We start from the raw sequence: 24,647 nt of genomic DNA on the forward strand, positions 1-24,647 counted from the left end.
GCAAAAATAAGATGAACCAAACAAGACCTTACTCCCTCTGTTTCTATTTGTTAGTCTTATACAAAATCTACCCATATTATAATATATTCAAAGCTTGTGAATTAATAACATGACTCTAAATTAGCAAATCACTTACTTGAATTATGTATAATGGCTGATGCTTTTCTTTAAAAAAAATAATAATTAAATAAGACAAAACTAATTATGAACTGATTTTAACTTTAATGTTAGATTTCAAATATTCATCTTTTCTTATTTTATCTGATTGATACTATCATTGGAAAACAAAGGGAGTAATTGATTTGTCTAAGGGCCTATTCACATTTAGGGCATTTTCACGTTTATTGAAATGAGTTGAACTGAACTGAACTGATTGGAGCTGAACTGAATTGAACTGAGCTGAAATGAATATTTTATGAGAGAGGGAAATTAAGAGCTGAAATGAACTGATTGGAGCTGAACTAAACTGAATTGAATTTAAGTAAATGTGAATAGGCCCTTACTGAACTGAGCTGAACTGAACTTTTTAGAAAAGAAAGAAATTATAAACTGAACTGAACTGAAATTAAACTGAAGTAAATAAACCCTAATTAGATTTTGATTGATTACTAACCAATTTCAAATCCGATTCCTACCTCCTAGATTTTTTGATTTTTTTTTTCTTTGAGGAAATTAACCTTGTGATTCTAGTGCAAGTGAGGATTTGCGAGATTCTTAGAAGTCAATAGACTCACCATCAACATTAAGCAAACACTAAAATGGAACAACATCAATGCTCTCTCCACCACCACAACAACAACCACCACCACCACAACAACAACCACCACCACCACCACCATCACTTCATAATAATCCAGCCCTGTTCTCTCACCTCCCCTCATCCCCACCACCACCATGTTCTTCCTCAATGCAACTTTATTCCACAAAACCCCAATTCTAAAATTTGCCCTAATTTTATCAACCCACCTCCCCAAATCCCTCAATCTGCAATCCCTCTTCCTTCCCAGACCAATCCCAATCTTGGGTTTTCTGGGTTTCAACCATCTCACACTTCCCAACATACCCTGTAAGATTTTTCACCTTTCTTTTCTCTAATCTTTTATTTTATTTATTATCAACATACCCTGTTTTTAATCATGTTTGTGTAAATTGTGTTTCATTTTCATTTGACTCTTTATGCTTTCCCTTAATTTCCTCTTTATTTAGGGTTCTAGCATTGATTTGGAATTATTAGTCTACAAATTTGTTTTAAAGACCAAGAATTTTTTTTAGTTTGTTTGGTGTATTGATGGACTTAATCGAGCAGCAATACTAAAATCATGAACTTCTATCTTTAAATTGTTAATACTTAGGCCATTATTCCCCAAAAGTTTACTCCAATTGTTGCAACTCTAAAGAGGTGTTTTTCTAACAATTGGCATTACAACTACTTCACTTCGAATGTAAGGCACACTCTTGTCAAAATACCCCAAAAAAATTCTAACTTCATGACTTGTATGATTGTATCAACTATCAAGAGTATGATCAAGTTATGTGGTTATGGTAATACTGGAAAGGAAGTTGATAAATGTTTGAGGCTCAACTCCATCTTTGCTTGTTAATATGATATGAAGGTTCGAGTTTTGTTTGTAAAAAATCAATTTACTCGTATTCGTTTCTCAGTTGAATTTAAGCTCACTAGCTAGTTCTTAAAGGACTGTAACTGAGAGTGCACTGTATTAGGAAAATTTCAATATTTTGGTTCTAATATATTAAGGAGAGGGGCTTCTACCAATTTGGATTTATTATTTTTGAGGTTTTTCTTGGTATTACTTTAAATTGATCATTTTGCATTTTTTAATAATCATGAAGGTACTTCCAAGATGATGGTCTTGATGAAGTTGAAGAGATTGAAGATGATGAGGATCCGATTTTTGTTATGACAGATGAATGGAGGGAGTTTTTTGCGAAATCTGAAGCCAAAAGGAGAGAAGGTAAATGTTTTCTTTGTAAAATTTGTCTAGAGTATTGGGGAAAAGAATCTACATAAATTGACATCGGTCTCAACTCTCGAGTCTCAACTCAAGATAGTAATAGACGCATTTGGCTTTAGTTTCTGGCAACGAAAGTTAGGGACCTGATGATCATATCTATCAAGTGGTGTGAAGTCAAAAACAAAATTAAAACCTTAAGCTTGCATTTGGAAATCCAAAACTTGTTAGTAGCTTTATAAGCTTGAATTAAAACGATTAAGTAGCTTTATAGATACATGTTTAATCTATGTCTTTACTAACTTGATTTACTTCCACATAATTTCTGATTGTTTGAATTGCATCTTCAGCTAAAAAGCTAGCCAAGAAACAGGGGAAGACCTAGAGGAACAACTTGAAGATTTGGAAGGCAATGGCGGTTATATACGTTGTCATGGCAGTGGATTTTTTGATCTTAAGAGGGTACAAATCGGTGATATTCTGCCCATTTGAAACTCTGCTCCAAGTTGCAAGACAATATGTTTAACTTTGCTGATTGACAATTGGTCCTGTTTTTGCCGTGGGAACAGTTCTTGTAAATCCTTTTAGTTGTCTGTAATTGTGGATCATATGCTAGAATGAATGTTCAATTACATATAGTTTTGGTGGATGAAATTTGTAAGTATGTTTGCATATTACAATAAATATGGAACTCGTAAGTCTTGATAGATTAATTTCAATGCAAATCAGCATATCTCACAACCTACAATTGACAATATATTAACAAAATCAGATGAGAGAACAGAGAAATTAATCAAATTATTGTGTGATGGTCAATTGATTGGCAACATGCCTCATGGTTGCAATTGAACATTATCCAGAAAAACGCAAGGGCTCTACGCATCTACATGCTCACTTTAGAGATAACAGGTGAATTTCTATCAATCTACACAAAACTACAGCTAAATCTTATCACGAGCATAAACAAAACTACTGAGAATCACTGGTCTGGCTGAATCGTTATGATCTTGAAGGCAGCTTGCCGAATATAACGTTGACCCTTTCTTCAATGTTATTCTTCATGCTGTCATAGAAGTCTAGTATCTCCATTGAGATGTTCTTCACCTAAAATTATATGTATTAAAAGTTAATGATCATGCTCTCTATATGGGCAAAAAGCATGTGCATAGATGAATTTTTTTTTTTTTGTTTTTTGTTGATGTGAAAAGAATTGTTTACATAAAAATGAGTTTGCTATTGCTTCCACCTGTGAATATTGAGAAGGGAAAATATGTTGTGAATACTAACCACATTCATGTCAACTCGAAGCTCTTCAAACCAAGCAACACTATCTTTATCTTTTGACACACTAGCTATGTATATGCATGCCAATGCGATCAAATGTGGAGGATGGATTAGAATAAGATCCATCTTATATGTGTCGTTGACAATTCCCCTGCATAATTGAAACATGGTATATGAGTCGCACAATCCTCGTGAAGGCTTTTATTTCTTAACAATGCCTGTTCTAAAAACCAACAATTTTGATAATTCAATAATGCTATGCAGATTCATAAATACTTATTTTGGTAAAGGGGGTTAATTGTGTGTGTGTGAGAGATAGACTGATAGTTATTCCTCTGTGACAGTAACTTCCAAGTTATAATCTTACCAAGTGAACTGCATTAGGTCCATCATACCAGCATCTTGGAGAAATCTGTAAAAGGATGAAAAGAAATATGCTGAGATATTCAATGCAGAAAAATTTATAGAAGATCATACGACTGAATGTTCCCATGAACAACAAATGCATGAATACAAGGTGCAGCAAATAAATTTTCAGATTGATGGGGTATATTTGTAATTAAATTCAAATATTTGTAAGACATCTAATTAATTGAGAATTTGAGATCAAGGGCTAGTATTAGAGATCTTAATTATACAGATTAATTCTCTCTCCTACATCATAGAGGCAACGAATAAAGTCATGTTAAAATAATGATACCAATAAAACATCAGAAGATGAGGAGCAATAACAACAGAACAAGATACTTACTGAGTAAGTGAACGATAAGGATGAAATACAACTAAATAGTAGTTTAGGGCTTCTAAAATCTTCATTTCCATTTCCAGGATATCTTTGATGTCAAATCGGTATCGTATATCTTCAGGATCTGCCAAAATTCATGACGCAGTTTGTCAGCCAAAGAATGGAGCATCAAGGAGCTTCACTAAACACAAATGGTGAGGTAGCAGGTATTACATATTTTTTTGATGTAAAATACCAGGAGTCTAGCCTGTACAGTACTCTCTTCAGCTTTTGCAGCCAAGTACAAGGAAGTTAATGCAACTAGACGTGGATCAAATTCTGTCAAACTCTTCCTGCAAAACAAATTACAAAACAAAAAGAATAGAAATCAACTTCCAATCTGAGACAATCTTATGCATTCTCTAACTTTTTAGGAAATGCAGTCCACCAGCTTTCAAATCAACTTTCAAGTTTCAAATTTTTTAGGACTTCATAGCTTTCAATATTTCTTTCCAAACCAGTTAGGTAAAAGGTTTTTTATTGTAAGAAACTAACCTTGTAAATTTGACATTTTGTGAAAAAACTACATTATTAAAAAAAATGTTGTAACTAACTACCTTATAAAACACACAATGTTTGTAATATGGTACCTTATGCTGGATTTCCTCCGTTAGCCCTAGCTTTGGAAAAAAAAAAAAAAGTGATAATAGGGGTCATTAAATGTCACGTGAGAGGCATGTGACATGGTCAACGCCAGAAAACTAGGTCAGCGAGGAAAATCTGGCATAAGGTAGCAATTTACAACGTTTTGTGTTTTATAAGATATTTTATTACCACATTTTTTTTTACAAGGCAGTTTTCCACAAAAATGTCAAATTTAAAAGGTAGTTTCTCAGAAAAAAGGGAAGGGAAAATGTCAAAGTCTACATTATGTCAAGTTGCGAAACCATGATTAGCAAACTACACTGCTAACCAAGTTTCAGGTGATAATCAAATTTACTTCCATGAATATGAGAGCAAACTTCAGATCTGTACCAAACAGTGATGTCAAAGTGTGCCTTGAGTACAAGCAAATTTGAGTTCGGACCAAATCTGAGATACATATGTAGCTCACACAATTCACCAAACAAATCAAGTTGATGCACACTTCAACCTTAGTTATGTTTTGCATCAGAATACTTTGCTTCCCAAACTTAAACCTATGCACTGTGATGTAGCTGCAAATGTTATGTGATGTCATTATGTCAATTTGTCCAACCAATACATAAGATCCTCACAGGATGGGAGGAAGAAAATGTGCCCCTCATGCTGAAAGCCAAAGGCCCAAAAGTCCAGCCTAGTACTATGAGTAAGAAAAAAAAAAATCATATTTTCTACACAAGTTTTTCTAGCATAGAAGTTGTCACTACATCTAAAGATATTTCTAAATCCAAAAGCAATTTACTAGCATAAACCATCATACAATTCTGAAGACCGCTACTCCTTGCCAGAAAAAACATACAATTACAACTCCAAAAAAAAAGTATTCCTGAAGATACCTGGTATAAACACGTCTCATATATGTGATGGCAGTAGCAACAACCCTGCAAGAGTGAGGAGTTATCAGAGATTAATAATGTCAAGAGACCCTAGACAGCCTAACGATGACAGAGTTCTTTCATCTTTCATAACATATCGGTACTTTCGGGGTTGAGTGAGTAAGATAAATATGCAATGACAGCTATGAATAAACAATTACCTTGGCCAGAATAATTGAAAAAAACATCTGAGGCATTCAGGCCACAAACTAAATATAATATTTACATCTGAATAATTATATAATATGCTGAAAACTAAATACAAACTGATGTAAATATGTATGTGCCTATAGTTTACATTCTCATTTATATAATACAGATAATACAATTTCAATCGGAGATTTTTCACTAAACCCAGGGTATTTTTTGCACCTTTTGATAATTATTGCTCATTTGGATCATCAAATGAGCCAAAAATACTCTTAGATGCACATTACATCCACACGTAAACAATAATTTTTAATTTTCTAACCTCTCACATAAAAGGTACATGTAATATTTATTAGGTGACTAATATAAGATTTTTTTTCTAAGTTGTGCCCCTAAGGTAGTCGAGTTTCTAAGGTGTACCCATGTTTTTTCAAATTTCTAAGTTGTACCCATCAACTCACTACCATTAATGAATGGTATCCTCTTTGGGACTTCCACGTCACCTAAAGTAAACTATAAATTTAATAAAAAGATGATAAAAGGTAAGGAAATGATACGAGAAAGAAATCTTAACCACAACCACCCTAATAATGAAAACTAAAGCCACGAAATCACACTCTCAATTAACTTTTAAATAACTAATAAGGGTACATTTTAGTATTGATAAGAAGTTGAAGGGCACGGCTTAGAAACTTGAAAAAGCATGGGTACACCTTAAAAACTCAGATACCTTAGGGGTATAGCTTAGAAAAACCCAAAAAATTCTTCCAAGTTTTTCTGTAAAATATCTGTTAGTATACTCAATGTGCAAATTAATAGCATATACGTAGTACCTCTTTGTTGTTCCTTAACATTTTCATGTTCTCGATTTATTGTAACTTTAGCATTCTTTGTTACTTTGAGTTTCAAGTGTGGTTGACTAATTAATTTGTATTATATTATCATATTTACATAATATTTACTCATGATGTTATACCAAAAAATTTGAGTCCTTTTCATTATTTAATCATAAAACTGAAGTTATAGAATAATATTTTAGTAGTATTAATATCAAAATTGTAAAGATTTGCTTCATCCTATAGAAATTGATGCAATTTTTTTTTTAGTATTGTTGAAAATAAATAGCCCTTCTAAATTAAATTTTGATCAAATTCACAAATTTATAATATCTGGCGCATTGCCTCGACTAATAACTAGTTATTTATACAATGAGAAAGAATTGATGTAATGACTTGTTGACACATTAAACAACAATTTAGAGTGCTTTAAGAAAAAGAAAGAGCTCTGAAATAAATTTATGAGGCATCTCTTACACATGCCAGAACTCTAAACTACAGAGGATGCGTAATAAATGAGTAAAAAAGCAACTCTCAGTTAAAGCTCAATTTTAAAAGGAATGTGGATAGCAGTAGAGATAGACTTCCAACCTTTGCCTTACTTTCACAAGCTGAGCCATCTTTGTAATATCTGCATTCCAAGAAAGGGCCATTGATCAATAAAAGAGTGGTCATGTTGAAGACAAATTTCTAAGCAGTCAAGACCCAAAGGCCAAACCAATGAACTGCCAATGTAAAGGGGTGAATAAGGCACTAAAGCAGACCATTGAATCCAGCCACTCTTTTTAGCATCTACCTCATATTTCCACAAAAGAAAGATGTGTAAATCCACAAAAGTTGCTTGTAGACACAATGATATATTTACAGCATGAACAAGGCAAGCCTACAACAAACATTCGCTTAAGCAGCTTTAACACGTTCCTTGTAGCAATGTGTTTCCCAAACAAAGTAACAAACTGAGAAAGTGAGAAGTGAAGGTGTCACCAAGATAAGGCATAGTTTCACTAACTGTATACCATTGTGGTGGCTTATACTATGCTAAGTTCCATCACAATTGATCTATTCAGTAGGGGTTCGGATCTCCCATCCAACCCAAATTCTAACTTAAACGATAGAAGATTTCATTTCAAAAAACCACATTGATCACTTTCATCATTTTCCATTTGTTCCAAATGTGATTTAAATGCTATTAACTAGCTGCTAAGGAACTCGAGTTCCTATATACTTCGCATTTACATTTCTATCTTTGCATATACGAAGTACGGTTTATCCTCAAGTAGAAAAACATTCTTTCATTATCGTCCTTCGACATTCAAGACAACTAAAGCAAGATAAATTCCCACTTATCCATCATTAATTCCTTGCCTTACAGCATAGAGAACATTCATAAGACATCATGCTATCAAATATACAACTCACTTGCTCCAAAACACACTACATTTTATAAATAATGAATTACAAAAAAAGTAACTTCCTTCTAAACCCTTTTAGTTATATTCAACATATATATACATTTTTAGTCATTCAACATGTTCCCGGAGTCGAGGGTATCGCACTTCCTGCCATCCCCTCCCCAGACTCGCCGTTACCCCTCTCCTCCAACGGAGATGGAGGGTGCCCTGAAATGGCTAGACTCTCTCCGTCGGAAGGAGGAGCATTTAATTCTGCCTCCACCAAGGCTACTGGTTCACGAGGGTCTTCCATTACCAAAAAGAATGGAGGTCGTGCCCTTGGAGTTCGTCACTCGAGGACACAACATCGAGGTTCCGTGTCGCCGTATAGCTATGTTCGTAACCAAGGAGGAGGTAGTCGGGGTTCAAATTCAGGTGAGCTATTATCCTCGGCCGAACGGTGTTCCAGAGATCCCTCTTTTAATGACCCCGATCAAGCTAGAGGATGTGGGTCCAATGCAGGCGAAGGAATACTGGAAGGATTGGGACAGCTTCTTCATCCCAATTCCAGTTCAAATATTTCCAAATAGTGGCTCGAAATCTACCCTCCATCGTTCCCTTAAACATGAAAATTATAGTTTGGAACGTTAGAGGTGCGAATAATGAGGAATTTGTTCCTCATGCAAAGGATATAGTTGATTCTCATCACCCTAATATCTTTGTTTTTCTGGAAACAAAGGCTGTCTCTACGCGTGCTGCTCACGTTTTAACAAAATTAGGGTTTGATGATTATAAGGCAATCGAACCAAATGCTAGTAGAGAAGGCGTCTGGATCTTTTGGAAAAGTGGAGTGGACCTCCTCTTCTTCTCGGATAAAGGAAATCTCTTCCATGGTCTCTTTCATTTTCGTAATGATATCCCAGAGGTTGTCATTACGGGAATGCATGCATCAAACATCCCTAAGGAGAGGCATATTAACTGGCAGAATATGAAGGAGTCTATTCCTCCGGAGGAGACACCTTGGCTGCTATTAGGTGATCTAAACGAAGTTACCAATCAGTCTGAGAAGTCTGGGGGAAAGGTTTTTAGGCAAAATCAATGCAAGGATTTCAAGGCTTTCACTGACAGTTGGTTGATCTAGGTTTCATTGGTGCCCCGTTTACTTAGACAAACACTAGGAAGGATGGTGCTCTTATTCGGCATAGACTTGATAGGGCGCTTTCCAGCATATCTTGGTTGGATTTCTTTCCACATACTAAGGTATATCATCTTACTCATACAAATTATTCTGATCATTGTCCTCTCTTAGTTGATATGACTAATCCGAGTGTTAAGGGTCCCTTCCCTTTGAGGTGCAAGGAGGTTTGGATAGAACACCCTGAATTTGCTAAGTTTTTTGTAAATAATTGGTATTCTGCTAGTAATAATTTTTTGGAAGGCCTAGGTAATTTTAATAAAAATATTAGGAATTGGAATTCTAATATTTTTGGTAATATTAAAAAGGAAAAAAAGAAACTTTTGGCTCGTTTAGATGGAATTCAGTATTATCTTGCCTATAATAAATCGATTTTTCTAAGTAATTTGGAAAAAGATTTATTAGCAGAATTAGAAAATATTCATAGAAGGGAAAGGATAATTTGGGCTCAAAAAGCCGACATTAATTGGCGAAAATATGCGGATCATAACACGAAATATTTTCATATTTTGGCCAAAATTAAAAAAAGTCAAGGGAAGATTTTAGCTTTATTGGATAATAATGGTATTTGGATAAAAGATTGTGGCAGATTAAAAACTTTGGCAACAGAATATTTTAAGGATATTTTTCAATCTCGATTACAATCTTTTGTTACTAATATCAATTTTGAGAATATTTGTAGTCTCACTAATTCTAATAGGATTGTTATGTCCCGTCATCCTTCTTTTGATGAGATTAAAGAATGCTTGTTTAACATGAATCCAATGAAATGCCCTGGACAAGATGGTGTGCAACCTAAATTTTTTCAACATTTCTGGGCTGACTTAGGTAACTCGATTTGTAGCTTTGTTAGGAATTGCTTTGAGTCCTGTGAGATCCCTGGGGAGGTTAATCACTCTTACATAGCCTTGATTCCGAAGATTGATAACTCTTCTAAAATCTCTGAATTTAGACCAATTGGTCTGTGTAACACAAGCTATAAATTGATTACCAAATTGATCTCTAATAGAATCAAACCTTTTCTCTCAAATATAATTAATCCTCTTCAATCAAGCTTTATTCCAGGTCGTGGTATAGAGGACAATGTTATAGTGGTTAAGGAGATTGCACATGTTTTTAAGAAGGCTAAGAAATGAAAGAATATTTGTGCTTTAAAGCTTGATCTCACCAAGGCTTATGATAGCCTAGAATGGCCTTTTATTGAGGATACTTTGAGATTTTTTGGCTTTCCAACTAGCCTTAGTAAGCTAATCATGAATTGTATTTGCACCCCTAGGATAGCTGTTTTGTGGAATGGTGAAATATGTGATTTTTTACCCCCACTCGTGGTATTAGGCAGGGAGACCCTTTATCCTCCTATATCTTTGTTTTGTGCCTTGAAAGGCTTTCAATAATGATTGAGAATCATGTTAAAAGTGGTCTTTGGAAGCCTATTAGGATCACCCCTTCAATCTTTATGTCTCACATGTTTTATGCGGATGATGTGTTTTTATTTGGGAATTCTTCAATTGATAATGTCACAGAAATGATGAATATTATCAATAATTTTGGAGACTTATCAGGCTTGATGATTAATCAGAGTAAATCTTCAATGATTTTTCCTACAAAAATGAACCATGCTGTGAGGACTTATACTGCCGGATATTTTGGTTTCAAATGCTCCACATCTTTTGATATTTGGGTATAGAGATCAGTCCGAATAAACTCAAGGCCTCTCATTATTTTGGTCTTTTAGACAAAACCATGGATAGAATTAGGGGATGGCAAGATGTACTTTGATTAAATCAGTTGTAAATTTCTATCCAGTGTATCATATGCAAACCAATCTAATCCCCTTCTCAGTTTTAGATAAACTTGAACAAAGATGTAGAAAATTCCTTTGGAATAAGGTGGATAATATTCACTATAGGCCAAGGTTAGGCAGGAAATTTGTTACTATGCCTCTAGATGCTGGTGGATTAGGAATTAGAAGACTTTGAGATTGGAATGTTTGTTTCATGGCTAAGCTAGGGTGGTCTTTACTGAATAATTCCTCTAAACTTTGGATAAGAATTTTTAATGAGAAATATTTAAAAAATTCAGCTTTCTTAGATTGCACTCCTAAGCCTTCTCATTCCCAAATTTGGAGAGACATTCTTAAGGGTAGGAAGCTCCTTGCCTCGGGTTTGAAAATTGGAATAGGGGATGGGACCACTACTTCATTATGGTTTCATCATTGGGTAGGTAAATCTCCCATTCACATTCTTTTAAATACAGAGGTTCCTCCAAGTAAAGCTCATTGGTTTGTGAAGGATATTATTCGGAATGGGGAATGGTTCCTTGATGAGATTAAGCATTTACTTCCTCTTCCTTTGATTTCAGAAATTATTGCTACTCCTATATCTAAGTTCTCAATGTGTGAAGATTTTATTCAGTGGCCAGCTTCCAAATCAGGTGTTTTTACTATTAAGTCTGCATACCAATCTCTAATTTCTCCTTCTTATGCTAATTTTTCCTATTTCAACTCCTGGAAAACAATTTGGAAAACTAATGTGCCTGCTAAATATAAAATGTTGCTCTGGAATATCATGCATACTATCCTCCCAGTAGCTGAAAAATTAGCTACCATCCTTCCTATTATATCCCCTATATGTGCTCGATGTAACCTATATAGTGAATCACACTTGCATTTATTTAGGGACTGTTTTTCATCTTCAATATTATGGAAGGATATATTTGCTAAACTCCCCTTGCCAACTAATTTTAATTTTCATAATTTTTTTGGTATGGATTGGTTGAAGTTTAATCTTGATTATGATAGTCATTGGAGGATGAATTTTACTATTGCTCTTTGGCACATTTGGAAGCATAGAAATATTGTTGTGTTTGACCTTAAAATGTTTCACTCGAGAGTGGTGTTTAGTAGTTTCATCATAGACTACCAGTGTACTCATCATATTATGCAGGGTAAAGCAATAGTTTCAGGTATGCCAAGCAGCTCAAGAACCTTGAAAACTTGGAGCACTCCCCCTCAAGGATGGGTAAAAATCAACACGAATGGTGCTTGGGTTTCAATCAATGTGGCTGCAGGTGGTGGGGTTGTAAGGAAAGATGATGGTACTTGGATTATGGGGTTTTCGAGCAAATACAATGCTGTTTCTGCTTTTGCTTCTGAATTGCTTGCAGTTAGGGAAGGATTAGCCATGGTAAAGAGGCTTCAAATGAAGGAAGTAGAGCTGGAGGTTGATGCTCTTTCATTAAGGGTTATGCTCAAGTCTGCTGGTAACAACATTCACCACGAACTTGCTGCTGTAATTAAGGATATTGAGGAAATCATCAAGTACTTTGATGTTTTTGACATTACTCATGTTCAGAGGGACTACAATGCAGTGGCACATGAACTTGCGGGCATTGGTCTTGAGATGAGTATAGGTCACACTCTTCATATGGTGTGCCCTGAGAATATTAGACCTATCTATGAGGAGGAGCAGGCTGCAATAGCTGCGGCAGCTGCTGCTGGACATGATGACTAGTTCCTCAAGTTTCAAACTCTTGCTTAACACCAATTTCTTTAGCTGTTTTTATGTTTATTTTGCTGCTTTTCGGAGGTGCACTATTAATACTCTAGGTAGAATGATCTCTAATTTTGTTAAGGTTTTTCTGAGATCATGTATTTTAGCTATTAGCCATGCTTCTAATTTTGTTTACGGAATGAAGCTGCTTGTATTTATATGTTGTAAACGTTTGAAGTAATTAATATTATCGTCTTTTATGTTTTTTTTTTTTAAAAAAAAAAAAAAAAAAAAAAACTTAAGCTTCAATACTCCATCAAATTCAAAACCCACCTTGTTTATGTAAATAAAAAATATACCCAGATAAGAAATTCCGCCCAAAATTAAAAATTTAATCACAATTTGTAAAATAATAATTTAAAAAAAAGGGAAAAAACTTGAGAGAAAGAGTATACAATTGGAGATATGCATCTTAACGAGCTTGAAATCATCAAGGGTAATCCCACGATCTCTGTCAAGTTGCTGGACAACATCTACATCTTCTGGGTGCATCAATTGTTGGCTGCAATAATATTGTTCAATTGAAAATTAAATTAGTAAAAGAAATTAAAAGAAAAGGGTACTCGAAAATATAAATATAACTTGATTGACAAAATAGGGGGAATAATTGTAATTGTAACTTACTAGTGAGTTGAAGTCCAGAAATTGGCAGCCATAGTCGCCGGTTTAGAAGCAGAATTGAATGGAAGAGAGAAAAAAGGAAGAAAGATGGGTGATTGCCAATTTATCGAGGCACAGCGTGTCCGAGCAGTTTGAGCGCACGGGACCAAACAATACAAACCTCTTGAGTCTTGACTTGCTTCGATTCGAGTCGACCAACTGAACCAAGATTGATCCCGACTCGATCTGATTAATGGTGACTTTAAAACTGAAAACAACTCGATCCAACCCAAAATCAATTTAATTGTCAAGTTGACTCGAAAAACATGAGAGTTGATATACATAGTAAAAACTTATTATAAACCTATCCAAAAATCAATCCCTAAATTCAAATTTAAGTTTGAATCCAAATTCATGTTTATTGTAGTTTTTAGGAAATTTTGACAATTATTATCACTAAAAACACCATGATTAACATTCACTATCGTTTTTTTTGTTTTTTTTTTTTTTAAATAATAATATTTTGCTACCACCTAAATTAGAGTTTGTTAGAAATTACTACTCAATGCCTTACACCGTAACAATTTTCGTTAGTGGGGCCGAACTACCGTCCAGCCACCCACTGCCACCCCCTCCCCTCAACTGGCACCCTTCCCCCCTGCCGGCGACCGTATCCCAAAGTTACGGCCGGCGCAGGCGATCCCACCCCTCCCTTTCCCCCACCCATGAAGACAACCCCCCTCCCTTCCCCCCCCTACACACACACAAAGGCCAACCCCACCTCCCACGAAGCCAACCCCCACTGAATTCAGCCCTTCTCCTCATTCCCTTCGTTAAGTGGTAGTAATTTTTTGCAAACTTTGTTTTAGGTGGTAAAAAAAAAAATGGTAGCAAATGTGAATCGAGGTGTTTTTCCTGGTAGCAAATGTCAAAATTTCCTAGTTTTTACGCCTCCAAACCCAAGTCCAACTCTATATATTCATATCTGCTTACCTATGTATACTAGCGTCAGGGGTGCTCATAAATCGGTCTAGACCGAAAAAATAGACCGGACCACCCCGGAATGAATCAATCGGTCTGATCTTCATATCTAGAAATTTAATTTTTCTGGTCCAGTAAAAAACCCCTATAAGCCTGGTCTTGGATCAGATCGATTTTTTGATTAAAAAAATACGTGAAACCTTAAATAATGGTTAAGATTATCCTTAATAAGACCCTGTTCACTTTACCTTAAAAAATAATATTAAGTAAAAATAATTTCAGTTCAATAAAAATAAGTTCAGTTCAATAAAATTAATTTGAGTTCAGTAAAAACAATTTCAGTTTAGTAAAAATAAGTTCATATCAGTAAAAAAGAAGAGTTATAATAGAAAATCAGTAAAAATAATTTCAGTTCAGAAAAAATAATTTCAATTCAGTAAAATTAATTTAAGTTCAGTAAAAATAATTTAAGTTCATCAAATATAATTTTGTTTCAGTAAAAATAATTTCAGTTCAGCAAAAAAAAAACTGAAGTGAACGGGGCTTAAGCTTAGAAAACTTTAATTTTATAAGCTTTTTTTGTACTAAACATACATAAAAAAGACGTCAAATTATAGTTTTTCCTTTACTTTCTTCGTATTTTCCATAACTTTATTAAAATTTAGAGGTCTTTTTAAAAAAAATCTTAAATTGCTCCAAAGCTGTCCGGTCTCAGCTTAATCGGTTCGGTTTTCGATTCTTAAAATTCTTATTTAATTTTAATACTTAATACCCTCTTTGTTTTTTTAAAGTGTCCAATTGGGGATTTTTGCACTATTCACTAAACATACTTTGCCAATGTTTTTAAATTGTACTTAGAAAAAATATAGTCTTGTGGGTACTTGTTGGAACACTCTCAATAACTAGATTATTAATATTCAATTGTTATAATTTATAGTTAATGATAATTAAAGATATTATTAGTCAAAATCATGCATGTCATGTCAATATGGGCACTTAAAAAAATAGAGGGAGTATGATTTTGTCACTAATTATAATGGGAAAATGTTGAATAGGAATGGTAACGGATCGAATTCGGGTTAGATGCGGCTAAGTTTGAATCCAATCTGTTTAGTAAACGAACTCTGGACTCGGAATTGGATCCGAAAAATCCGAGTCGGAATTTGATCCAACTCGTAATTTTTGGATCGGAATCCGATCTGCTTATTCGGACCTTCAAAGATCTGATTTTATTTTTTTTTAATATATATAAAATATGATGTACCTATATATAATTGCTTGATTATCCCTTTTAAACTTTATTTCTTATATCATATTGATGCGTTTAAAAAAAAAAAGGGTATAAAGTCAAAATATAACATGTTTATAATATGAATTAAGTTACATGAGAAAAATTTACTACAAATATGCAAGCAATTGTCCCAAGTTAGAAAGCATATCCTCATATATACTCCGACTCGAGTCACACTTGGTCAGACTTTGCGTATGATCCAAGTCCGCTCCGCCTCCTATTCAAACTCAGATCTATTTTATCGGATTTGGATTATTCGGACAATTTTTAAACCGTTTCGGATCATTTTTTTTTTTAGATCTGGCTAGATTCGAATCGAACTTAGATTGAATTGTCATCCCTGATGTTAAAGATAAAATATTATATGAAAATAAATATATTAATCATTTAATCGTGAACTTGAAAGGATGAAGGTAGACAGTTGGGCAAGGTAGGCAGGACCATGTTAATGCTCAACACTTGCGAAGATAGAGGTCAACATGTCTACCGAGAGGCAAATACAATGTGAATGGTATGATTTTGATTGGTAGTTATGAAAGGTGATTGTCTAAATTAATTGATTGATTGTATCACAAATTTATATGTTTTACGACTTAATTAATCCAAGTAATTGGTTTTTATTTTTATTTAAAATTTTAAAATATAGTTATAAATTTTATTTTTATAAATGGTCATTGAAGTGTTCCCTCAAATATAAAATAAATAAATAAATAGAGTCATTAACAAGTGTGATAGGGTGGTTCCAAACTTCCAATTCCCTTTTTCTTTTGCTTTGCATAAAAAAAAAAAAAAAAACTTTATACTTGACTTCAGGTGATACTAGCTAGGGTGGTTTCAATCAATCAATCATTAATTACATTATACTTCGTACTAAAGGCGAAACTTAGAGAACACTTGGCAAAATATTATAAAAAGTTTTCTCTTCAAAAGCACTTACTAAAAAAAACTTATTGTAATTAAATTATGACTTTTAATTTATATAAAATCTAAAATAAATGTCCTTAAATATCAAATTGCCCATTGTAACTATTACATGTTTAATTAATTTCTTTCACAATATTTCATACTTTTTACTACTAAGTCTATTTATAATATTTATATCCATTATTTTTGGTAAAATTTATTGTCATTAGATTATTTAACAACCGTGCATTGCACAGGGTTTAATCTAGTTTGTTTATAAAGTGAATAAAGGTACAACAACCGTACTTTAAACTATTGCCCTGTTTGAATTAATACAAGAATGGATTGCTAACTTGTAATAAGGCCTCGTTCACTTCATCTTATTTTTGCTGAAGTGAAATTATCTTTACTGAAATGAAATTATATTTACTGAACTGAAATTAATTTTACTGAACTGAAATTATTTTTACTGATTTTCTATTATATTTCTTCTTTAAGTTTACTACTTTTTACTGAATTGAAATTATTTTTATTGAACAGAAATAAATTTTAGTGAACTAAAATTATTTTTTATCGAATATTATTTTTTAAGGTGAAGTGAACAAGGCCTAGTATGCTAATTACTCAAGATAAGAGGCTACAATTGTATTGGCTAGTTTTATGATTTTCAGGCGTGAGATCAAGGTCAAATCACACTAAGCTTATTTTACAACCTAAAATCCCCCCTCCTAAGATGAGCCTTCTTACCATTATCAATCCATTATCAATTGATTTATCATGGTATATGTCAAGAATACATTTATTTCTAGTCCGTTATCTAAGGAAGAGGATGACACGCATTAAAAAGTCTCTTTGGTGACAAGAGCAGAGGGACTATTAGTCTATTACCCGCATGTTAACCATGTCGTGATTAGACTATACTACAGTGTGTTATTAATTTGGTCAAATTGTCTATCATATTTGACAAACAAACATAGAACTTGTATAGCTAACATCAATTATTGTGACCAGTTGAACCATTGAATAATCGAACCCAACCGTTAGAAAATTCAACAATATACAGTTGTTCATCAAAACATCAGGACACGATACCTATTCTTGATTGTTACTACTCCATACTTATTTAGAGGTCAATTCAAACTTTTCATAATATCTTGTAGAATGAATCGAATTTCTGGCTTAGAAATTCCAATCAATCTAAGCCACAATATTAAATGAGGAAGATACCTCAACTTACTTAGAAAATCAATCTAACTAAGGTCATATGTTTATTTTCAGTTCAATTCAGTTCAACTCAGTTCTGTTCAGCTCAGCTCAGCTTACTTTAGCTCCTAATTTCCTTCTCCTATAAAATATTCATTTCAGTTCAGTTCAGTTCATTTCAGCTCAGCTCAGCTCAGTTCAATTCAGTTCAACTAAATTCAGTCTATGAGAACATGCCTTAAGAGTAGCCTTTTATTTTTTGAAACAATTATATTCTAACTTGCTTAGTTATTGATCATGTTTCCTGCCACACTCTAATTTCTAAACACTTTTTAAGAACAATCAGTTCGAGATTTATTAAGGCCAACTTTTGTAAGAAAGTTTCTGAACAATCCAACAATATAATGAGAAATATACTATACAATAAAGCAAAAATTATAAAAACACATAGATTTACATTGAAATTGAGAAATGACCAATCAACCAATAATTTTCATATAATGACTTTACTTGAAATTTTCACCATTGAAATTTTCACCCGTACCTCACACACCCATTGTAGAAATAGCAAGTTTCACTATAAAATAGGTTGGGTTGATATGTTAATTTTTCGAAAATATTATAACAACTTTTGTCCGATTGATCTTCATATCCCTACCTTATCTATTCTATTAATTATTATTAAGTTAAATAATGCTGACATCACCATTGCCCATGTGTCGCTCTCTCAATAAAAAAATTTCCACCTAAATACAATAATATGTCATTTTTTTTTGGTAGAGGCGTAGAACAATCATATTTAATATTTTGAAATTTAAATATTAGAAACTTCTACATTATAAATAAAATCTATTAATTTAATTTATGGTAGGAAATTGAAACAATTTTAAATAGCACATTAATAAATGACCTCTTATATTGAACTATGTACTGTATTAGACAACGTTAAATAGGTACAATACTATATCATAATTTTGATGAAAATCTAAAATTTAAAAATTATAAATATTTTTTGCATGTAATATTTATTTACATTCATGTATAATAGCCATTTGTTTTAAATGTACAAATTATAAATAGGTATTATATAAACGATGCACGGGTCTAACCTAGTAAAAAGTACTCCGTATAAGATAACTCTTATGAATATTGTGTTGTTAATTATACCCTTCAAAATGTAGATTTACATATTTACCCTCATTAATATGTACAAGTTGTTATTTTGCTTTTAATGTTAATTGTTCCTAAAAAAAACTCCCGAACAAGGCTAGCTATGACGCGTAGCCACCTAGTTAGATAATAGATATTACTCTGGTACTCCACACATAAAAAATAAGTTTGTGCTAATTTAATGACCAACCCTTAAGTGTCCGATCATGAATTACGAAATCATCAAATTTAAATCAGGTGGTACTTTTGTGTCATTTTTACTAATTTCTCAATATTTATCATGCGTTTGTTAAAAAATTACAAAAATCATCAAATTTAAATTAGGTGGTAGTTTATGTGTCATTTTTATTAATTTCTCAATATTTACCATGTGTTTTTTAAAAAATTACAAAAATCAATAATGAAAATAATTTATAGTCGTTCATTTTGTTTTCTCAATCTCATCTATTTCATCTCCCTTTCCATTCCCCTTTCCTTTCTCAATTTCTTCATAATCCCCATGCTCTAATCATTTCTCGGGCCATAAACCTAGTAATTTTAATTTTGAGACATCACTTGGGGCCTGATCTCTTCGGCTTAATTTCAATTCAGTTCATTTTAGCAAATTAGAACAGAGCCTTAGAGTATAAATAACTTAACTTTGCTTCTTTCTTCCTTAATTTGGAATTTCTTTTTCTAAATTTGGTGATTTAGACTTCAAAGTGGATGAAAAAAAAATACTCGTACCACAATAGTACCAAAATCAATTAATTTCCAAACATATTTTCCTTACCCAAAAACATGTTAAATGTAAAAAATCACATAACGACATTGTACTAATGGCCCATCAATAATGTATGTATTCAAATCTTGACAACACAGAATTACTAGTTTTTTTTTTTTTTTTTTTTTTTTTTTTTGAAGGAACACAGAATTACTAGGTTCCTCAAACGATATGATGAATTTTCATACCTCCTATAAATCAACGCCATAAAATGCATTTTCCTCATCTTTCATACCTCAACAAACAACCTTACATCAACCTCAAGAGAAACACAAAAAAAGTTAGAAAAAAAATGGAGGATTACACTCCTAATTTGCAGTTAATTCTGCTAGTTATTTTAGCTATAACTCTGATTCCTACATTGGCTAAATACCATAATACTCGAAAATCGAGAAAAACTATAAACAAGCGTGGCAAGATCAACAAGCAACTTCCTCAACCATCAGGGGCATTGCCCTTCATAGGCCACTTACATCTTCTAGGTGGCAAAAGAACCATAGCCCGGACCCTCGGAGCCATGGCTGACGAATGCGGGCCGATCTTTTCCCTCCGCCTCGGCCAACAGCGGGCAGTAGTCCTGACTTCCTGGGAGATAGTAAAAGACTGTCTACTCAACAATGATGCTGTCACCGCAACACGGCCTACTATGGCTTTGAGTAAGTACTTAGCTTACAACTACGCGTCATTTGCTATCTCTCCTTACGGTAAATACTGGCGTGATATGAGAAAGATAGCAACTGTTGAGCTTTTCTCATTAAAGAGGCTTGAGAAGATGAAGCATGCTCGAGTTTCCGAGATAAACTCCTGCATCAAACATCTGTTTAAGGAATGCAGAGAGATTTCAGTTTCAGACAGTAAGTATCAGTCTGGCAGGATCTCGCTGTGTAAGTGGATCGAGTGCACAAGTTTTAACATTGCTATTCGTATGATAGTTGGAAAGACGTTTTCTCCTCAATCATACGAAGAAAGTAGCACCTTTGCTTCGCGATTTAAGAAGCTAATAGGCAAAGCTACGTACGTTGCTGGGGTGGCCGTGCCCTCGGATTTCATACCGTCTATCGAATGGATGGATGTAATGGGGTACATTGGCTTCATGAAAGATATTCACAAGGAAATAGACATGATTATTGGACATTGGCTTGATGAGCACATACAAAGAAGGAAAGATTACCAAGGTAGCTATGAAGATGTTGATTTCATGGATGTAATGCTATCGAACCTCGCCGAGGGCACTATTATCTCCGGCTACACTAGGGAGACTGTCATTAAAGCAACAGCACTGGTATTTTCTAATCCACATATAACATCATACCTATGATATATTTTGCATACGATAGTGAGGGATAACTCAACTGCTCAAATGGTTAAAGTTTCTCTCCCGATTCTAGGTGATCCTGGGATTGATTCTCATCACTCGCATTTATGACTCTCTAAACACACTTCCCAGTCAATTGACCCATAATAAGAAGGCTTGACTGCTAAGTTTAATCAACTTACCAGGGCCAATCACAAGTGTGAAAGTGCCACGAATGTCAATAATACATATAAGATTCAATCTAATCCCCTATATCTTTATCAATTAAGTTAGCTATCATCCATCTCTTGGTTTACCGTACTAACAAGGAAATTAATAAATATCTTGCATCCAATAGGACATTATACATTGAGTGCTTGACTTTCTTTTCTAAGTTTTAGAGTATACTCCTCCGTCCTATAATTTCGTTACTGTATTCCTTTTTCGGTATCCCAAAATGTTGTACTTGTTTCTAAAAATAACATATAATCATTACTTTTTATTTTTTTCCATAAAAAATACACATATATCCAAAAAAAATCATACTTAATTCTCTTTTTCATACAATATTCTCTACCTTTTATTAATCTCATACAAAATTCTCTACTTTTTATATTTTCAATAGAATATTCTTCTACTTCCACCATTCTTCTTAATTACCGTATTTTTTGAGAAATAGACACCAAATTATGGGACGGAGGAAGTATACCCGTTCTTTGACATATATTGAAACAAAATTCATGTGTTGACATTATTAAATTGTTTAATAATGCAGATACTACTATTAACGGGGTCTGAAAGCACCTCCATCACACTAATTTGGGCCATCTCACTACTATTGAATCACCCCAAGGCCCTAAAAGCAGCCCAAGAAGAAATAGACCAACAAGTTGGAAAACAAAGATGGGTAGAGGAATCAGACATCCCAAGCCTACCATACTTGCAAGTCATTATCAAAGAAACACTTCGTATGTACCCGCCAAGCCCGTTGGCTGGCCCACGAGAGGTGTTGGAAGATTGCCACATAGGCGGCCACCTCGTCTCAAAAGGGACCCGCGTAATCGTCGACATTTGGAAGGTGCACCGGGACCCAAGGGTATGGGCCGGGCCAGATGAGTTTCGGCCCGAAAGGTTCTTTGATGAGCATATTAATATTGATTTTAGGGGGCAGAGTTATGAGTACATCCCTTTTTCAGCAGGAAGGAGGGCCTGCCCTGGGATGAATTTTGGGTTGCTAGTGGTTCAACTATCGCTGGCTCGTTTGGTCCAAGGATTTGATTTACGGACCGAGGGCGGCGCCCCAGTCGATATGTCAGAAGGCTTGGGCCTGGCTATCCCCAAGGCAACCCCTTTGAATGCCATCCTTGCAACTCGTTTGCCCAAGGAGTTGTATGATGTCCTGTAATAGGTGCATTAACCAGCATTTTACACATAATATGCGGTAAAGCTTTCTATGGCTATACCTACCGTCATCCATAAGATATTTTCAAATATATATTGTTAGGACTTAGGTGTAAGTGTGCGTAGTGTTTGTTGTACATTGAAAAGAAAGTAATGGGCTTTTAGTTTATAATCTAAGCGAATTATTTCTTCTATAGCCAATTGGTTTTGGGATATAACCTTGCTATGGACTCTAGTTTGTGGACTTTTGGACTTCTCTCCCTTGTGTTCACTCCCATAGTCTCATATGTTATAACATAAATACTAAAAGTTTGGTTGAAAGAGCTACACATAGTGTACACAAGGGCTTCATGTGCATAGTTCCTTTCAATATACTTTGGTTCTAGACAAATTAAGAATACATTCAATTCACCTAAACTTTATTGAATTTAACTTGTCTTATCAACATTTGAACTTATCTAAGTTATAAGTTGAACTTAATCAACTAACATTAGAACTTATTAAAAATTTCGAATTAGGTTATATTTGATGTAATGAACATAGCATTACTACACACTTCCTCAATTCCATATTACTTATAATGTACAAGTAGCATTTTAGCACACTTTTAAGATACACATTTAAGAGTTGTCAAAAAAAACAAAAAAGATAAATATGTAAGGGCACGATCAAATTATTCAAAAATAACTTAAACACAGATAACATAAAAATTCTATCTCGCGTTTTAATTAGTTTGAATGATTTGCTCATTTACCTCCTCAAATCTCATCATTACATGATTACAATGCATTTCAAAACGCTAAGATGCAAATAAAATGAATAGAAAAAGTGTTTAATTTCATATATAAAAATTGCCCATTAATAGATATTTAATGTCGTCTCATTTACCCCCTCAAATCTCTTCTTTACAACTTATTTTCCTTGAAAATTAATGTTAAAATTAAATCAAATTTAAGAAACAAATCAGACTAGATCAAATTGAACTATGAATAACAAATCAAATGAGGTAATGTGAATTGAACAAGCGAAAATAGTTATTTTTTTTAATTTTTTTTTTATTGCTTTAAGGGTAACCAAAACCTTGACCAAACATCAACCTTCACTGCTTTTTTGATACAGTTTTGCAACTCAAATTATGTAGGGGGTACAATAAGGGAATCCCTACCTCCCTAAACCCAAAGGTCTTAGGATTCAAACCTTAGACTTCTGATCTAAGTTAAGTCTCTTAACAAGTGAGCCAACACATTTTTATTTTTTATTTTGTTATTATTATTTTTAACAAGTGAGCCAACACTTTGTAAAAATGCAACTTGATAGCAGTAAAAATACATTTTTTGTATATTATTATGCTTTCTCCGTTGTTTTATTATTGCAATATATGGATTTAGCACAAATTTTTTAGTAGCGGAAAAAAGGATGAGAGAGAAAGGTAAAAATAAAAACTTGCCCAAGTAATTATATACATAAACTAGAGGTGATCGGCTATGGTTTGGCCAATCCGACCCAAAAAATGGGCGAGTTAAGACAACTAGAAAAACACAATTTTAGAAAAAAAAAAAAAAAACAAACTCAAACATGGCTTGAAAAAAGCCCAATATTTTTTTGCGGGCTTGGGCATAAGATTTCATACTAAGGCCTAGTCCAACCCGAATTTTGATAATCTCTAACATAAATTAAAAAATTAAATGTTGAAAAAAAAAGAACATTAGTTATTTGCGGTGTGAACATAGATTTTTCTTTCTTTAAAATCAATAAATAGCGCAATATTTGTAAAACTTTCTTAAAGAAAAGTAATGCAAATGTGCAATTTTAAAAATATATATATATTTTTTGAATAGATATTAAAAATATACTTCATCTGTTATAGTTACAACACTTCTCCTTTCACGCTTGTTGATGCATGTTTTCAAATGTTTATATTTTTAATTATCATATGTAAAAATTATAAACATTTGATATTAACATTGTATAAATCGATACAAATCTAACAAGATTCCACATGACTATATTTTTACTTAATTGTAAATCGTCAAACAGTTGTAACTACTACCTCTGTTAAGTTTTATTTGCAACTTTTACTATATTTGGATGCTTAGTTTTATTTGCAACTTTCCCAAAATTTTCCTTTTTTAGTAAGTTTTTTTGCTAGAAATGTCAATATTGCCCTTATTTTAAAAATTAAACATTCACTTAAATGAATAACTACATTACACTAACAACTTAATTTGGATCTAAAATTTCCCAACTTGGCTCTTTCTCTCTCCTCTCAATCACAACCTCCATTGATTTTGACTCCGGCAAGCAATAGCAGCAACGTCGTCGTGGCTATGGTGGTTTTGCGGCAAGAAGGAAAGCAACACACA

At 33.5% G+C, this 24,647-nt stretch overlaps 3 protein-coding genes across 3 annotated transcripts; 2 read left to right on the top strand and 1 right to left on the bottom strand.

Moving 5' to 3' along the window:
• The first annotated feature begins 522 nt into the window (after positions 1 to 522).
• On the top strand, positions 523 to 2,683 carry LOC110703423 (uncharacterized histidine-rich protein DDB_G0274557-like). The gene is made up of 3 exons (XM_021881232.1): positions 523 to 1,066; positions 1,852 to 1,973; positions 2,321 to 2,683. Exons 1-3 carry the CDS (start codon positions 759 to 761, stop codon positions 2,353 to 2,355), a joined length of 465 nt encoding a protein of 154 aa, XP_021736924.1. The 5' UTR covers positions 523 to 758; the 3' UTR covers positions 2,356 to 2,683.
• Positions 2,684 to 2,703: 20 nt separating this feature from the next.
• Positions 2,704 to 13,489, bottom strand: LOC110703422 (cyclin-C1-1-like). The gene is made up of 9 exons (XM_021881231.1): positions 13,303 to 13,489; positions 13,074 to 13,180; positions 7,133 to 7,172; positions 5,517 to 5,561; positions 4,213 to 4,331; positions 4,006 to 4,123; positions 3,622 to 3,666; positions 3,258 to 3,405; positions 2,704 to 3,074 (listed from the first exon to the last, which is right to left on the bottom strand). Exons 1-9 carry the CDS (start codon positions 13,332 to 13,334, stop codon positions 2,970 to 2,972), a joined length of 759 nt encoding a protein of 252 aa, XP_021736923.1. The 5' UTR covers positions 13,335 to 13,489; the 3' UTR covers positions 2,704 to 2,969.
• Positions 13,490 to 19,118: 5,629 nt separating this feature from the next.
• Positions 19,119 to 22,478, top strand: LOC110703424 (cytochrome P450 82G1-like). The gene is made up of 2 exons (XM_021881233.1): positions 19,119 to 20,871; positions 21,659 to 22,478. The coding sequence occupies exons 1-2, from the start codon at positions 19,801 to 19,803 to the stop codon at positions 22,286 to 22,288; spliced, it is 1,701 nt and encodes a 566-aa protein (XP_021736925.1). The 5' UTR covers positions 19,119 to 19,800; the 3' UTR covers positions 22,289 to 22,478.
• The last annotated feature ends 2,169 nt before the right edge of the window (positions 22,479 to 24,647 follow it).

This window comes from Chenopodium quinoa, unplaced genomic scaffold, assembly GCF_001683475.1.
Source record: "Chenopodium quinoa cultivar QQ74 unplaced genomic scaffold, ASM168347v1, whole genome shotgun sequence".
NCBI lineage: Eukaryota > Viridiplantae > Streptophyta > Magnoliopsida > Caryophyllales > Amaranthaceae > Chenopodium > Chenopodium quinoa.

What these genes read in the sequence shown, in the direction of transcription:
- LOC110703423 (XM_021881232.1), top strand. Translation starts at nt 759, where the DNA reads ATGGAACAACATCAATGCTCTCTCCACCACCACAACAACAACCACCAC. An exon ending in CACACTTCCCAACATACCCT is followed by an intron (nt 1,067 to 1,851) that starts GTAAGATTTTTC and finishes ATAATCATGAAG; the next exon opens with GTACTTCCAAGATGATGGTC. An exon ending in TGAAGCCAAAAGGAGAGAAG is followed by an intron (nt 1,974 to 2,320) that starts GTAAATGTTTTC and finishes TTGCATCTTCAG; the next exon opens with CTAAAAAGCTAGCCAAGAAA.
- LOC110703422 (XM_021881231.1), bottom strand. Translation starts at nt 13,334, where the DNA reads ATGGCTGCCAATTTCTGGACTTCAACTCACTA. An exon ending in ATTTTACATCAAAAAAATAT is followed by an intron (nt 4,124 to 4,212) that starts GTAATACCTGCT and finishes GAATTTTGGCAG; the next exon opens with ATCCTGAAGATATACGATAC. An exon ending in GACCTAATGCAGTTCACTTG is followed by an intron (nt 3,406 to 3,621) that starts GTAAGATTATAA and finishes TCAATTATGCAG; the next exon opens with GGGAATTGTCAACGACACAT.
- LOC110703424 (XM_021881233.1), top strand. Translation starts at nt 19,801, where the DNA reads ATGCATTTTCCTCATCTTTCATACCTCAACAAACAACCTTACATCAAC. An exon ending in TCATTAAAGCAACAGCACTG is followed by an intron (nt 20,872 to 21,658) that starts GTATTTTCTAAT and finishes TTAATAATGCAG; the next exon opens with ATACTACTATTAACGGGGTC.